The sequence below is a fragment of the Lytechinus pictus genome, chromosome 3 (genome assembly GCF_037042905.1).
Source record: "Lytechinus pictus isolate F3 Inbred chromosome 3, Lp3.0, whole genome shotgun sequence".
NCBI lineage: Eukaryota > Metazoa > Echinodermata > Echinoidea > Temnopleuroida > Toxopneustidae > Lytechinus > Lytechinus pictus.
In genome coordinates, this window is record NC_087247.1 from 34,900,999 (window position 1) to 34,918,414 (window position 17,416).

Consider the following 17,416-nt stretch of genomic DNA (forward strand, 5'->3'; position numbering starts at 1 on the left):
ATGCAAATGACTCTGGATATCACTATACACTTCCAGCCACCAAGCCTGTATACAGCGCACATGCATAATGCCTGTCAGATACTCATTTAATTCTTCTGGGTCGAGTGTGGAAAATATAAATGAATGTCTCACCAGAGCACATGAGTATGTCTGCAGGGATTTGAACCCGGTATACATTGTAGGTCAAAGTCATTGGACCATAATAATTTGATATTTATCTTGAAAATACAACCTGTATGGGACATGCAATGACTACGATATTGAAGTCCTCCCATTGCTTGAGACCGGTATAGAGGATGATGATGTAGGCCTATATATTGATTACGTGATCACCACTTGGACTACACTATTTTTCTAGGATCAAGCACTAATTGAAAGTAATGATCACAGTCATGTTTTAACACGGATATCATAAAAGTTTACTGCGACCCGTATTTCTATTGGCTATATATAAACGCTGGATGAGTCAGTATAAAATTTAACCCGGCACCATGCTTACCATAAAAATGTTGTAAAATATCATTATATTTAAATAAATGAAGGTGGGTTTTTACGTCCGGGGGACCGTTTCATCAACATTTTTGTCAGAAAAGTTGTCAGATCTGACATCTTTCCTTGGCTGAGAAGCACTGTTCCTTTGGTAACTGTCAGATAAAATGAGACTTGTCGGATAAAACGTCTGACATGTCCTTTTATGAAACGCTCCCCAGTTCTAATGAATCATATTATAATATTGCTATGATATATTAATTGTGATCATTACACATTTTCCTTGAAGTTCACAGACCTTTATTTTATATCATGAACATAAATGACAGCAACATTCTGACACTTCTCTGGGCTGATCTTGGAGGAGTGATTGGAGTACTTTCATGATTTAGCTGCACTCTCCTTTCAGAGAAGCCTTATTGATCTGATTGAACCTTTTTGCTGGGTTTCACTCCAACTCTTTCTTAAGACCCTGGATCGCCAGTGTACACTAAAACTGCAGTGCCAAATATAGTCGGTGATGTATCAGGTGTTAAAAATACATCATGGAAATTTAATAGCATAACACCAAATAGTGTCGATATAACACACAGAAAACACAAATGGGTGTTGAACTATAACACCGTAAATTGGTGTAAAATTCCGTCCTCTCTTATGTCGACTGATATAGTTCATCCCTACATGAAAAGCGTTATTGATACGGCCATAAATTTCACTCTTTATCAATCAACAGGTGATCACTTTCACATTAATTTTCTTTGTTTCTTCTTTCTCGCTTCAGGTCCATACAGAAGCAATAGCAAGACCATAGACAAGCTCGCAAAGAAAGCCCGGGAACGTGCCGAATCCTTCAAAGCCCAGGAAAGCATTAGTTCCATCACCAAAGAGATATACCTTCTACGTACATCGTCACTAAGCAACATGTCTACCTTGAATGTTCCAAGGAAAGACCACAAGGCAACCGAACTCTTTGCAAATTGGGCCAACAGTCTCCGTCTTAACAAATCCACCAACTCACTCAATGAAGGAAGCTCGTCACCAGGCTCGTCTCGAAGTAGATCGAGCTCCAACACTGTGACGAAGCCGTATGCCACCAAGACAGTCCCCCTTGATAATGACTTTGATGACTACGCAGAACCGGTGGATCATGTTTCAACCTTGAGCAAAGATTTCCAACCTAAGAGGCCTCTGACAATGACGAATTCGGATTCCAGGAGCAGCGATCGCGGTTATCAATCAATGTACACATCTTCCGGTTCGAACTCCTCATCGGACAGGACATCGGCAGTTTATAAGCCAACAGAAGATAGTGATTATGATGAGTTGGAAGAGGAAGTGGTAGACCAGGAGAAGATCAAGCACTTCCGGTTGACGAGATCGTACACGTACTCGGCCCCGTCTAAGGATCAGAACGGAGAATATAGTTGTTTGAATAGAGGTTTGAACACCAATAACAGGCGTGGTCCTGACGATAAGCGGAAGACGTCGCGAGGAAACACTGGATACTGCAGTGCCGTAAAGACAGCAGAGACTGATGGCGAGTACTCACATCTCAATCGATCAGCAAAGAGACTAACCCATATTCCTACCAGGAGGATTCAAGCTCCAACCCTACGCCACGACGATGAAGACGACTATGATTACTTAGAAGCAAATAAACCAGAACCGAACACGACAAAAGGCAACGGCAATGTCCACAAGAAATCTGATGGCAAAGTGGATACCCGTAAGAACCTTCCAGGAGATGGAGGGTATGACTTACTCAACAGACCATTCAGAGCCAACAACGATCAGTATGAATCCATATGGCCTGGTAAAAAGTGAACTATCGTCGGGGTAAGCTTTAAAGGAGCTATATCAACGCTCGCATCTCGTTGATAGACATGTAAGCCTTTAAAATGGCTCGAAGGGAGGTATTTGTGCATTTTGGTGCCATACTGGATGTACTGGAGGACAGTAACGCTGTGCGCGTAAGAAGCGAATACACTTGAGGAAGAACTCATCTCCATAAACTTCGATGGTGTCGAATATTAACACCAACAAATTTGGAAGGAACTCGATTTTGTATTGTTTGCACAAAAGAATTTAAAATTTTCAAAAGTGGTAACCATTCATTAGGATATACAATTTGGCTTCAATCTTGTATGGTTATCATAGCCGTTGTGCAGATTAACATCGCCACCATCCGCGGTATTCCATCAGCATGTTTCCTTTAATTCTTCTCGTTCTTTTTGAAATTTTATTTGGAAAGGAAGAAAGTTTTTGTATTAATGCCAGAAAGATGGTGAACAGTTATGATTTTCTACACTTATTTCGGAAGACATTTTTCATGTGTTTTTAGTAAGATGAGTTTTAAAGGATATGAAAGCATGGCATGTAAGAGAGTCGGAAGAGTCTCTTACCCCACAACCAAATGAATTTTCTAATGAAAATATAGGCTGCAACTGATGGTAATTGTTGCTTAATGATGAAAACTAAGATATTTTAATGTTAACATTTGAATAAAGCCCATCGCACACATTTTGGCCGGTCATGACATATTCTTGTCACGACTGGCATTTTAAATATTTTTTCATGAAAATACAAAGAACTAATATTATATTATTTGAGGTTGATAACAGTAGTAGGAATGCCTTTTTTTTTACTGCAAAGCGTCAGTTGTAATACAAGTTTCAAATCATTCTCCCTACGATTGGGAATCGGTTCCGCTGTTATTCCAAATAGGGGCTTCTAAATAGCCTTGAATTTCAAGTTGAATATACTATAGTTATGAACTTTGGTTAGTATGATTCACTTTGTCTGAAAATTCATATAATGTTTAATATTCTCTTTTCCTTAAAAAAAATCTTGACGAAGTCCGATCCGTGTGCAACGGGTTTATGACATCACAGTTGACCTTATAGTAAATATATGTTACATAGAAAATGACGTTTAGGGGTATCCATATTCGGTAGGACAATGCAACTGTGACGTATTAATAATCAGTTAATTGGATATATAAAGATTGCCAACATACTACATAGCAATATGAACAGAAAGAATAGCAATAATTAAGTCATGGGCTCGTCTTTATCATTAATTTGATTGAGTTTGTGTGCATAGCTGCAACATGTTTTATATAGCAACCACCGAGTAGGCGATAAAAACACGCTTGAGAAGTGCAATTATTAACAGACTTTTCTTTCATACATTTTGTGTATATTATCATCATCAGTGTATATATATATCGAGCGAAATGCAATCATTTTTATTTATCAGATTAAAGAGATGCACATGTTTCTTGGAGAAAAAATAAATGTTGTAATTGAAAGATTAATGTATGTACTCAAATTATATTGTTAATAAAAAAATTATATCTTCGATGACAAACTGTTGCCCAGGCGATTTTTCTTACTGTCTTGATAGTCTAATATTGTGAATTTATTACATTATACTAACCAACAATTCTAAGATCAAAAACTTTATCAGGATGTATAAAAAATTGGATGATTATAATTCGAAGAATCCCTTCCATAGAGGAGATGGCAAAAAAAAATTGATCAGAAAATAAAGTTTTGAAATTTCTAGTGGGCATTCCCCCCCCCCCCTTACAGATGAGTATATCGATTGACTCTATCTGCACAAATTTGCAATCAATTTAGTTTTTATTTCCCGATTCTTTCTAGAATGAGTATACAAGGATTTACAAAGTTACAGTCATCCTATTGTTAATCTCTTGAATCACCATAGACAGAGGAATTCTGATTATCCAGTTATTCTCTCGCTCTCTCTGTGGATCCTAGCCTATCCGATATGCGTCGGGCTGGTGGGCAAACTACTGACGGGCGAGGGCGAAGCCCGAGTCCGTCAGGCCCGTCCGTCTGCTTCGCGCGACCGGTAACTTGCCCATTATAGCCCGGCGCATATCAGATAGGCTATGTGGATCCATGCTTCACTCTCATTTTTGTCTCACCTGCATAGCAGAGTGAGACTATAGGCGCCGCTTTTCCGACGGCGACGGCGGCGGCGGCGGCGGCGGCGGCGGCGGCGGCGGCGGCGACGGCGGCGTCAACACCAAATCTTAACCTGAGGTTAAGTTTTTGAAATGACAGCATAACTTAGAAAGTATATGGACCTAGTTCATGAAACTTGGCCATAAGGTTAATCAAGTATTACTGAACATCCTGCCTGAGTTTCATGTCACATGACCAAGGTCAAAGGTCATTTAGGGTCAATGAACTTAGACCATGTTGGGGGAATCAACATCAAAATCTTAACCTAAGGTTAAGTTTTTGAAATGTCATCATAACTTAGAAAATATATGGACCTAGTTCATGAAACTTATACATAAGGTTAATCAAGTATCACTGAATATCCTGCATGAGTTTCACATCACATGACCAAGGTCAAAGGTCATTTAGGGTCAATGAACTTTGGCCGAATTGGGGGTATCTGTTGAATTACCATCATAACTTTGAAAGTTTATGGATCTGATTCATGAAACTTGGACATAATAGTAATCAAGTATTACTGAACATCCTGTGCAAGTTTCAGGTCACATGATCAAGGTCAAAGGTCATTTAGGGTCAATGAACTTTGGCCAAATTGGGGTATTTGTTGAATTACAGCCATAAATTTGAAAGTATGTTGGTCTAGTTCATAAAACTTGGACATAATAGTAATCAAGTATCACTGAACATCCTGTGCGAGTTTCAGGTCACATGATCAAGGTCAAAGGTCATGTAAGGTCAAAGAACTTTGGCCACGTTGGGGGTATTTGTTGAATTGCCATCATATCTCTATAAGTGTATTGGTCTAGTTCATAAAACGTGGAAATAAGAGTAACCAAGTATCACTGAACATCTTGTGCGAGTTATAGTACTTTTCAAAATCAGCACTGCTGCTATATTGAATCGCGTGATGCAGGTGAGACGGCCAGAGGCATTCCACTTGTTCTAACCTTTCTTTTCAAAGAAACCCGTACTTGCTTTTCTAGTTTAATAATGGGGCGTTGCAAAAAATATATTGTTAAAAACATTTCAAATTAGTATAGTTATTTCAAGAAATTCTGCTTGCATGAAGCAGACAATCAATATATTGCAAAACTGAATGATTTTTCAAGCTAAAAATGATGTGCGTTTTAATTGAAAGACTTTTCAGCTCACCCCCAATAATTGTATTTGTCTGCTCCCTCATGTCAATATAATACTTCTGATGGGCACTTAACAATCTTTTATTTAACTAAAGAAAGACAAATTGAACAAATCACCATATATGGTCAATATTTTATTTAAATAAACATTGCTGTGCACATACATATAAATTGTGACAAAGTACACAAAATATTTTATAGGGTGAATACACATGATTCAAACAAAATTTCAGCTGCTTATAATATGAATATGATACCTAAGAACATTTATTTTTATAAATTAGAATAGAACTTTCTTAGTTCGATATAAAACAAGATAGGAAGTTTGTTTTCAGTCTATTCCCTGGTGAAATGAGAAAGACGTACTCTTTCAAGGTAATGCTGAGAAAAGGACACTTTCACAATATAACAAATGTAAGTTTGAAAAGGTACAGGAAGACTGATTTAATAAGGTATATCCAAAAAGATTTTCTTCGGTGGTGTACATGATAGAGGTGGATTAAAATAGGTGTTGTTGGTTTCGTGATGAGGGTGACGACGATGGCAATGATGGTGGTGATGATGATGATGATGGCTTTGGTGGTGATGGTGATGATGATGGTGATGGCTTTGGTGGTGATGACGGTATGGTGGGGATGATGATGACAATGATTTGATGATGATAAAGATGTAATGACAAATAATGGTGAAAATGTTGATGGTGACAGCGCAAATGTGCATGGCCATAGTAAATTATGATAAGAATGATTATTACTAATGACGCTGATGAATAAACAGATATACCATAAACCTGATCTTTTTAGTAATTATAAAATCTAACACTAAATAATATAAAGCTGTTGTATCACAACACAAATTATATTCATCATCTATACACATATTGTGCATAAACCTCCTTGAAGGAAATATTAAGCATATAAAAGTGCAATAATGATTAAAGATATATCAATAATTTCTGGCTTCTACAATAATGATTAAGATTGTATGCTTTAATTAAACAATACAAATGAGATAATCCTGTATGGTTAACATGTATCATCAAATGACAACTAAATATTTTTCAAATTACATTATAATTCAATTCAATACTTGTTTAAATCAGTGTTCTTTCATTCGAGTAGTTAAATCTATTTTATACATAATTATTAGATTGATCATGGTCAATGGTTTGCTATAATTTTACTTCAATTACATAAATAATATCTATGTACATTATCAACATACATAAACTGTCATTTGCCTTGAAATTATAATAGCAAGGGTCATAATCTTTATTACAATGTTCATATAAATTACGAAAAGGCAGTGCATAAATCTTACAAGCCAATTATTGGTCTTGGTGTCTAAAGACTTGTGATAATTAATCATAGTTTTACTACTTCCGATTAGAATATAATTACATTGATTGTGATCATTTGAAGTAATACAAAGATATTATATCATAATAAATCTTTAATATAAAAATGTAGAAAAATACAAATATATAAAAACATAATTAGCAATTTGAATTTTTGGTGGGTAGAGGCAATACAGAACACTACAACACAAACCACTTTTATTAAAAATATATAGATTTACAAATACAATTACTGATATGCAATTCACAAAGTTTGAATACGCAGCTGGAAGTGATTGATGATTGTAATCAAACATATTTTTCTAAAAACAATAAAATGGAATAAATGTAATTCAAATCAAGCTGTTCCAAACACAGTTTCAGCCTCACAACTGCATGAATAAATTACAGTCAATACAAAATAAACAAGTAAACAAAATTGAATGAAATGCGATCCAGGGTAAATCAGAGGATTTGCGTCATATTCAAAATATATGCATCAAATAATATAAGTCAATAGGACATTTCAAGCTAATAAACACTCATAAATTAATGAGGTTAATGTGATAGAGAGTGCTTTGAGCAGTAAGTACAATACAAACACACACACACACCATTGTCTGACCTGGACCACATATACCAGATTTCATTTCATATATTTCCTTCAATTTCTTCAATCATCTTACAAACTGATTGCCAAATGATGCCATTCCTTTTGCCCTTCATAAAATTAGACATTGGTGTTTAAAATTTCAGCACCAAATACTACCAATTATTAACCCACCCCTCTTCAAAAAAATATTAAGATATTCAAGCTCGGTTTATGTTCAGGATGCATATAAGGCCAGCAAATTAAAATCTAAACTACCAGTACTGAACGGCAAATTTTTTTTATGTCATGTCAGTCAGAATAAAATGGCTGCTTCAATTTATTTCATCACCTTTGACAAACTTAAAAATCGACCAAGGATTTCTACACATTAAGAAAAAGAATACTAACACAAATAAAGCTGGCTTTATATACCAGCGTTCAAGACCTCATGTGACTGAAGTTCATTTAAAGGCCAATACACAAGTTTGGGAAGTATCATGTTTCAAGTTACCATTTCCTGTGCTTTACAAGGATTCATTATCAATAAATGCTTTTACACAAGCCTGACGAGATAAGATTCCTCATTTTCTGATCAGAAAATCAGGTATTTTGCTATTGATATCCCAAGAGGAAATATACATGAATCAGTGGCGTAACAGGCGGGGGGCAGGGGGGGCAAGCTGCCCCCCCCTGGCGGAGCTCACCGGGAAAATATAAAAAAAAAACGGGAAAAAAGAAAAAAAAAGGGGAAGAAAGGGAAAGGTAAAGGAAAGAAAAAAGGGGAAAGGGGAAGGGGAAAGGGAGAGGAAAAGGGAAAAGAAAACTAAGAAAAAACATTAAAAAGGGAAACGGAAAGATAACGGGAAAAGGAAGGAAAAAAGAACAAATGAGAAAGAACAATTCGCCCCGATATACAAATACATTAGCATGATTAGTAAGACGGAAATAAATTAAAGATGACAAAAAGGCAAACAAAAGCGGGAAATAAATGCAGAATGGAATTAGCCAAAATCTAAATTGGAAATTAAAGAATAGGGACAAGATAACGTACACTACCGGGCTGCCGAGGATTGAGATAAGGAGCGGGAAGAAAAATGGATGGTACATAGCATAATGTCGTATGAAAGTCTATCATAAACTTGCTAAATCTCCAAAGGCTCTGTCCAAGAGTCAAGACCCCGTGCAGTGGGGGCTCTTCATCTGTAACCTTGAATGGGTTCTATAACGGGCCCCTATATGGACCCTTCCTGCATTAAGCTTTACGTTGAAGCACTGGCGTACCGGGGGTGGTTCCACAGCCAAGGGGGAATAAAAGAAAATATAGGAGGCAGCGAAATGAGATGAATGAAAAAAATATATATGACATGATATTTGCTATAATGATGTAAAAATCTATCACATAATTAGAATTTCATTTTAACAGGCCATTTTTTTTTCTGGCTCGCTTCGCTCGCTGGCAACTTTTTACAAATTTTCACACATTTGCTATGGTGTGCCCCTCACAATATTTGGATGGTTACGATACACAACTGCATTGAATTTACGTGTTGTGTTAAAGCTATATAAATATACACGCAATTTGATTAAAATTAGTGGCCATCTGTAAGGTTTAAAATGGCTTTGATATCAAGAGGTTCCGGGGCTCTGCCCTGGACCCCACCCATAAAGCACTGTTATATGGATGAGTTTGGACCATGGCCCCCAAAAGTTCTACAACCAAACAAAAAAAAAGAGGAAAGAAAGGAAAGTGTATTATATTTTTCTGAATATCATGTGAAAATCTATCTTCATGTTAGATTCTCATGAAAAGGTGATTTTTTTATCTCGCTCGCTTCGCTCGCTCGGGACCTATATTAAGCTACTTCTTGCCAGAAGCGCCATACTCGGCCCCCTCGAGCATATAGAGCTTCGCCCTGATGCTCACAATCATAACAAAAATACTGTTCACCGTGGCGTACAAAAAAAGAGAGAAAAAAGGTAGGAAAGGAGGGTGAAATATGATATCATCTTTTTAACATTATGTCAAAATCTATCACAAAATTGGATTTTTGCAAATAAATGTCAAAAATTTTTGCTCGCTCGCTTTATATATATATATATATTTGCCCGATGCGCCATATCGCCCCTTCAAAATTTTTGCCTTATGACGCCATGATATGACCGGGAAATTTTTGGCTCTTGCCCCCCCTGGCCACCGACCCCTGTTACGCCGCTGACATGAATTAGTATGAAACTTTCAAATTGATAGACATTTTACAGGGAAGGGAGATTTTTAACTGAAAAAAAAGCAAATCATGAACATAAATTCATGAGAGTGATGAAGAATGTACATCCTAGGCAGTAGGATTACTAAAGGCTTAGAGCAGACTAATAAAAATCAAGAGATCTTTCTCTGGGTTGGGCTGGTGTGAATATGCATCATCAATGAGTATTTGAGGCATGAACAAGGTCTTGCAAGTATTTTCCTGATGGGGGAGGTGTTCATGCAGTTAGTTTGAGTTATCTCCAGTATTTGATTAATCAATGTCCTTCAAATGAAATTAGATAATTGTATAATATTATAAGCACCAACCTGCCTCCCACTCCCCCAAATAAATAAGGAAGGAAATATTTTGTTTTAAAAATACAAAGTTTTCAAGTGAAAAAGGGAAGTAAAAATGTATTTAAAAAGCAACGAAAGATAAAAGTAAACTCTAAACAAATTATTAATCAAAACATCAGAGCAGTGAGTTGTAAAATTATCAGGGAAGTTTAAAACTATGTTTTAAAATGAAATATAATCATTCCAATGTGATAACAAAAAATCACTGAACAATTATTTTTAAGGAAATCACTTATATATACACTTAAATCATAAATACCAGGGCTCTGTAACACAAAGGTTGGCAATAACCAATCAAAATCATTGTTGCATGCTCATTTTTGTTGAAAGCACTGAACCAATCCAAATTGTTCTTTCATAATTGCATCACAAACCATGATACATAGTACATGATTTAAATTTCTAACAAAGACATCCAAAATGAACCAACTATATCCAGGATGGTCCACAAATAATAAACTACAACACAAATAAATTTGAAACATGGGGGAAAGAATGAGAAGTGCTGGGTCTGCTAACATGCTCCAATCAACTACTGTAAAATAAAAAAAATAAAAATCTTATCCTCCAATTCTTTTTTTTATTATTGCTGGAAATTAATCAAGGAAACAAAACCATATTAATTACTTAAGGACAATTTCACAAAAACTCATCCGACAATAGCACAGATTAGTAATCATACACATTAGCATTTTTGCACAATGCGAATACTTAATGAGAACCAAATAACTTAGCTCAAGATTCAAAATGTAAACTGAATTTCAAACATGCATGTAATCTGCTTTCTGGAAAATACTTCATATTGACAGTGCAGAAGAATACATCTTTACAGTAGTGCATATTAATAAAGTACTTTTGCTTTTTGTTTGCATAGGTATGCCACAGTCACAATTGTCAAAGTGAAGTGAATATAAACAGCATTTCAGTAAATATCAATGATGTTATAAATAATTAATCATTTGAAGAAAAAAATATGAATACATATAAAACAGAATATTGAACGGTACATATAAGAAATAACCAAGGGTTCAAAGGACAAATGATTGCTATTTCTTGACTTCTTGTGTAGGAGTGATGAGAAAATAAAACTGATATATTTCAATATAATTCAAAGGCGATAGTGTTTTGTTACATTTCTTGTGTTCAGACATGACAAGACTAATTGCGCCCATTATACCCTTCAGCTTTAAAGGGGAATCCAACCCAAATAAAAACCTGCTTTTAGAGGAAAAAGGAAAATCAGACAAGTTGAAAGGTGAAAGTTTGAACAATATCGGACAAACAATTACCAAGTTATGAATTTTTAAAAGTTGTGAATATTGGTAATCAGTAAACCTATGGAGATTTCAAATTGGCAACAAATGTGATGTCAAAGTGATGTAAGGCAAGGACTACTCTTCTATGTACTCCAATACATACAATTACTAAAATTACATTTTTTCAAATGTTTTACTACAAATTATATTTTTCTTTCATGAGGACATACAACAATATACTACCTAGCCTATATATTTAGATTACAGCCCCAGGAGAATGGGTACTTGGGAGAAAACCACAAAACACTGATAATAAAGTACATGGCCTATGGGAAAGTTGTCCTTGCCTCTTGTCATAATTTACTTACCCGATTGCCAATTTGAAATCTACATAGTCTTAGAGATCTCAATTCTAAAACAGCCATAACTTTCTTATTTCTTGTCCGATTTCTTTCAAACTTTCACCATTCTGTTTTATTTATTTTTCTCCTTTTAAACACAACATATTATGACCAAGGCTGGATTCCCCTTTAAATCAAATGTATGGGAAGCCAAAAAACATTATGATTTACACTATATGTTCCTTATGCTCACTGTAGCCATTTCTCCATAGGAAACATCATTTCAGTCCCCATTCCAAAGAAAGTGACTACCAAATGTGCTGATAAATTTAACCTCAGCCAGTTTGCCATATTCAGTTATCCATTGTAAAACCATATAACCCAAGTTTAGAATTCAAGCTTTCAAATCAAACAAAATTTGAACACTTTCTGAAAATTATGTCATAAGTTTATGTATGCAAATCTCAAAAAAACCTTTGTATTGATGTTCAAAAATAATTTGATTGCATCGTTTTTGGCCACCTTGCATTAACATGATATTTCTATTGCGAATGTATCTCAAATCACACTGACTTTGTACATAAAAATCTTAAGACCTTTGTTTTCCAAACAAAACAATTAATATGCATTATATGGGTAATGCTATTCAACCTTTTACATTGCAGAGTTGCATTGTACAAATTGTTGAACTTTATGTCTCCCTGATAATAAAAAGTTAATACCACAAGTGATGACAAGATGAAGGCTCCTCATGAAGCATAAATTTATTGGAAAGAGTGTCAACAAATAATTCAACTGGTAGTATCCCTACAGTACATGCACAAATACAACCAGCAAAGTAAATTCACCCTGACCATAACACTTTTGTACTATTCGATGTACACTACGGTGGTACCTAAGCCCGGGTGGTATATTTAAGAAATATCATCAAACTGTCAAGGTGCCTCATATTTGTTCGCAAACAACCAGCAGAGCTATGATTTTTATATCCTGTCAAAGATAGCTGGATGGAGGTGGTACATGTATAAAGTTACAAATGACTTTAAAACTACCCGACTAAAGAATCCAACTGTTTTTTCTAATCAGTTTTATCTGCATCAACTAAAGCTGAAATATAGTCTATGTAGCCTACATCAATGTTACTAACAATATATTTCAAAGCAGAAATATGGGGGTGCAACATTTATTCAGGATTATTGGAAACAAGTTAAATTTTCTTGTAAAATCAAGAAAAAAAATTGTATGCCATAGAGTACACAAATATTGACTGCGCATGAAAAGAACTGTAAATTATCATTCTAGAGGTGCGTTTCATATCCGCCCTTAAGAGCCAGTATGACAATCATCGAGAAAGTGATGATTTTCACTGTCATCCGAATACAGAGCAGTCCATATTTGTTTTATATTACATAGCTAATGTAGATTCGAATCAGTGATAGGTCAATACGCCATCACGTGACCATAGCTGCGAGGATCGCATTTGTTATATTTCTAGGTTTTGACGTCACCTCAGTGAATATAACTGCGTTGTATTGTCAATTGCGGCGTTATAAGGTGACGTCACTCGCTGCTTACAAGTTGCGTAATCAGGTAGTTTATTTGATGTACGCGCTAGTGTTATGTGCTGATTGCATGAAGAACGCGCTTGATGTATTTTCAAACAAAAATTCGATTATGACGTAGATGGATCAGAGCTGGAGCAAGAATTTCGGGTTGATGATGAATGCAATCTCTGATGGCGAATCCACATAGACTATACTATAACAGATATTGCCTGGTCTATCGTTTTAATAAGTAACATTTCAACTCAACTCTGAAGCTATATTTTTCCCTCGGGAGAATTGTTTCCCTCAGCGTTGGGGCTTCAGGCAAAATATAGTCCCTTGGGAAAAATATAACTCCGTCGGGGAGAGGAAATGTTATATTCAAACTCTAGGTAGGCAATATCTGTATAATATACCTCATTGATAATCACATAACTCTATCCCCAATCGATTAAATTTCAGAACCACTAGTGTAACTTTAATCTCAATTTGATTTGCTAAATCACTTAAGTTGTAATTTAAACAAGCTGTACTCCTGGGGCTGCTCTGCTGCTGGCCATGACAACCGATAAATCCAGTATCCAGTTGGCTAGCCAGCGCACTGTTAGCTGCGCATACATGACCGAGCAGCAGCAGCGTAGCAAACCGCAGCAAGTTAGCTTGAGCCAGCTAGATGCACGCGTAGAAACACAAAATGTCGTCCTGCCCTCAGGGGTTACGAGTACTATCAGAGGGTTTTATAGAAAAAATGTACAGTAAGTCAAACCCCTGAGACGATGATAGACAGAATAGCACTGCATCACATGATACAGTTTTGACCAATCAGAGATAACAATAGTATATGGTATATAATAGACTATATATATATATATATATATATATATATATATATATATACCCTAAATTTCATCAAGCATTGTCAGTTAGTGCATTCTTTCCAAAAGCGTGTTGTGCACTGAAAGCTATTTCAGTTGTTTATACACTTATATACTACTTTACATTTTGTTCAAATGATGTGTCATAGAGTATTTGATATAACTGATAGTTTTGTCATTGATTACAAGTGGAATGTTTACAATAATGGTTTGAAAAATGGAATTTATAATAATATATCATACAGTTTTTAAGCCATCAGAGAAATCACGATACCTTTATTGACTGATATATCACTTGTGCCATTTCAGTATCCATAATTTCAACTTGTGTCTGTTAATGCATGGTATAATTGTTTATTATGCACCTATATAATCACAGAGCTGTCATTCCCCTGCTGGCTGACAGCTTCATGTTTTTTTTGTATAACCTTCCAATACACTTCCAATCACAAGGAACATTATGATATAATCCATTCATGCAACATTCACATTTGCTTGCCTCTATCAGATATTAAACGTAAATGTCTATGCTTTAAACACCCAGCTACATATGAATTATTCAATGTTTTAATCCATCAGGAAGGAGAGGCATCTGACTATTTGTAGCTAATAATAAGTTTAAGTTTGCAATACTGCATTACTGTTGAGTTATTCTGTTTACTGACTCTATCCCATGATATATAGATACATAACAACCATCTTGCTTCCCTCTTTTTAACCTTATTGTTTTTTCCTGTTTGATTGTTTTGAGTGGCAGGTTTCATATCTCCTTAGCAAGACAAGAGTATTTGGTTTCTGTATATCTTTAAGAATACAATATCAAATTCACATGTAGGTCCCTGGGATAATATGAAGTACATGTATACAGTACTTTTGATCAAAGATGACATGATAACAAGGTAAATGCTTTACCAGTCTATTAAAACCAGTTTTACTCTCAAACAAGAAATCAATATGCTTCTCTAATTTTCTGATTTTATCACATCACATATTCAAGCGCCAAATGCCTCTGTCCATATTATTTCACATGCTGTATGTATTGTATTCTATTCATTTTGTAAATATTTTACTTTTCTTTAATAATGAATTACATGAACTGTCATCATCTCATGAAAAAGCAATATGAAACCTGTTTCAAAGTGCAATTTACATTTCAGCCCACCCATTTTCTTTGTGAATTTGTGCAGTTCTTGAACAGGTGTTTCACTTTCATTTCATCAATTTTTCAATGTTACACAGGGGCAGAATACACAAGTAATATACCATGTGCAAACCAGCCAACACAGTCTTTCATTAATATTATCTTTAAAATATCTGGGCAATTGCTTCCAGAGTTTATATGACCGAGACCCCAAGTGACAGAATCTGCTGCTACTTTGAGATTGGTAAAACAGACTCAGGTTCTAAGGCTGGAGCCTTATAATGGATATTTTTTTATATATAAATTTGTAAGTTTAGAGCACAATGAAAATATTGATGCCAAATGATCATGATATGGTATCAACTAAGAAATATCAAATACATGATACGATTTGAGGGAGAGAGCTGGTTCTGTGGTAAGGGATTGTCTTACTACCATGTGATATTTCAGGTTCTAAGTCATGTTATTGTGCTAGAACTCTTTGTTTTAATAAACGACAATCATTCCATCATTCATGACAAGAGGACTTTATCTTTTTTCTAGCAATACAGTGAAAAGAAACACCAACTTGACAAATAAATTGATTTATGTACAGTAATAGAAATGTGTAGAAAAAAATGTCAGCAAGGGGTGATGAAGTTGTGTTTGTTTTTATTAGAATGGTAATCTGTAGAATATTCAAATTGTGACTTTAGATTTCTAACCTTCTGTATTGAATTTCCTGTTCCATTTTGGAGTTATTAATTTTCTTTAAAAAAAACAAGGCTCTATTTAGAGAACATGAAAAACCAACTATAGCCTAGAACTTAAAATATTTGTCAATTTTTCACATACCCCCCCCCACCACCATTATACAAAACCTTCATATGAAACACTGTGTCTTCATTACTGCTGAAGCTTCATTGTATACTGATGATAAGTAATTTGTAATGGATAAAAGAAAAGGACTCTCTAAGACGATTCTTGATGCTCCTCAAGAAACTACAGTCCACAGGTCAGCTGCAATAAAGTCTCTATGCAACCTTCGTTTACCAAAGACAGGCAAGCAATCGCCAAGGTTGTTGTCACCTGTAGAATTTACATAGCTAAGATTGGAGCAATGAAAGGGAAAATGGTTAAAACAATTGACTTTATAAACCGGTAGTATATATGTGGAAAATTAAGAGAAGCTCAATACACTGTTTCTGTGCTTCTACCTCTGCCAAATTCAGTCTCTGAAGAAGGTATAATGGTTCCAGAAGAGGTTTTGACTTTATCAAAGGAAGATGCAGGAGTTTCTTCCTTGTTGAATAAGGTATCCTTAACCCATTGACTTCTGTATTCTTTAATTCCTTAGGTTTCATTATAAAGTGACCACCTGGTTTCAGTAGTCAATGGGTTAATTACCGCAATCTTTGTCAGAACTAGTCACACCGTTGGTCATACATGTACTTCAATAGCATATATCTTGCTTTTTATGATGCAACGTGAACTGATGAGTTTTTCCTGTCATGTCTAGATGTAAGAAGTCCTTAGAGATAGCAGATGTGTCTTTCTGCTGTTCCTCCAATAGAAGCACTTAAACTCTGTCTTTCTGCGCTACCTTCGTCCTCTTCAGAGCTCTCATACCTGCAGAAATAGATTGAAAATTAAAATAATCAGACTTAAAGAGTCATTCAAGTTTTATGTAACAGGAGAAATAGTGATTAAAAATTCAAAATGTACTTGAAAAAAAAGAGACAATCAAAAGAGTCAATGAAATGAGTGCATAAATCTTGATATGGAATTCAACTTCAGATCTGGACAACATCATTTCATTCACCTTTCTAAATAGAAAGTATTATATCAATATCAAAGTGATATCTCTTGAATTTGAGGACTATTCTGATTTAGAAAAAGAATGGAAAGATAGGCATAAGTACTCACTGACCCAGAAAACAACATTTAGTAATGGCTAGGTGGGTGTCCATTTAATCATTCTACTTCAAAATGCCATTAATCAATGGATTAAAAATGAAGATACACTTGAAAAGTTTTTGCATTTTCCCAGATGCTGGAGGTGATATATTTTCTGGGTCAATGAGTACTGTCTTATGGAATACATGTATCAAAGCTATTATATTATCAAAC

General features: G+C 35.2%; 2 protein-coding genes across 3 annotated transcripts in view; one reads left to right on the plus strand and one right to left on the minus strand.

The window, feature by feature from the left end:
• LOC129255675 (protein draper-like) overlaps positions 1 to 3,858 on the plus strand; it is a 28,275-nt gene extending 24,417 nt beyond the window's left edge. The window contains exon 9 of the mRNA XM_054894011.2: positions 1,271 to 3,858. Coding sequence (XP_054749986.2) covers positions 1,271 to 2,313 — 1,043 coding nt within the window. The 3' untranslated portion in view covers positions 2,314 to 3,858. The remainder of the gene's footprint in view (positions 1 to 1,270) is intronic.
• Positions 3,859 to 15,045: 11,187 nt separating this feature from the next.
• The window catches only part of LOC129257375 (synphilin-1-like), a 31,333-nt gene continuing 28,962 nt past the window's right edge, over positions 15,046 to 17,416 (minus strand). For both annotated transcript variants that reach the window (XM_054895685.2, XM_054895684.2), the window contains exon 14: positions 15,046 to 16,915. In XM_054895685.2, the coding sequence (XP_054751660.2) occupies positions 16,819 to 16,915 (97 nt within the window). In that variant the 3' untranslated portion in view covers positions 15,046 to 16,818. The remainder of the gene's footprint in view (positions 16,916 to 17,416) is intronic.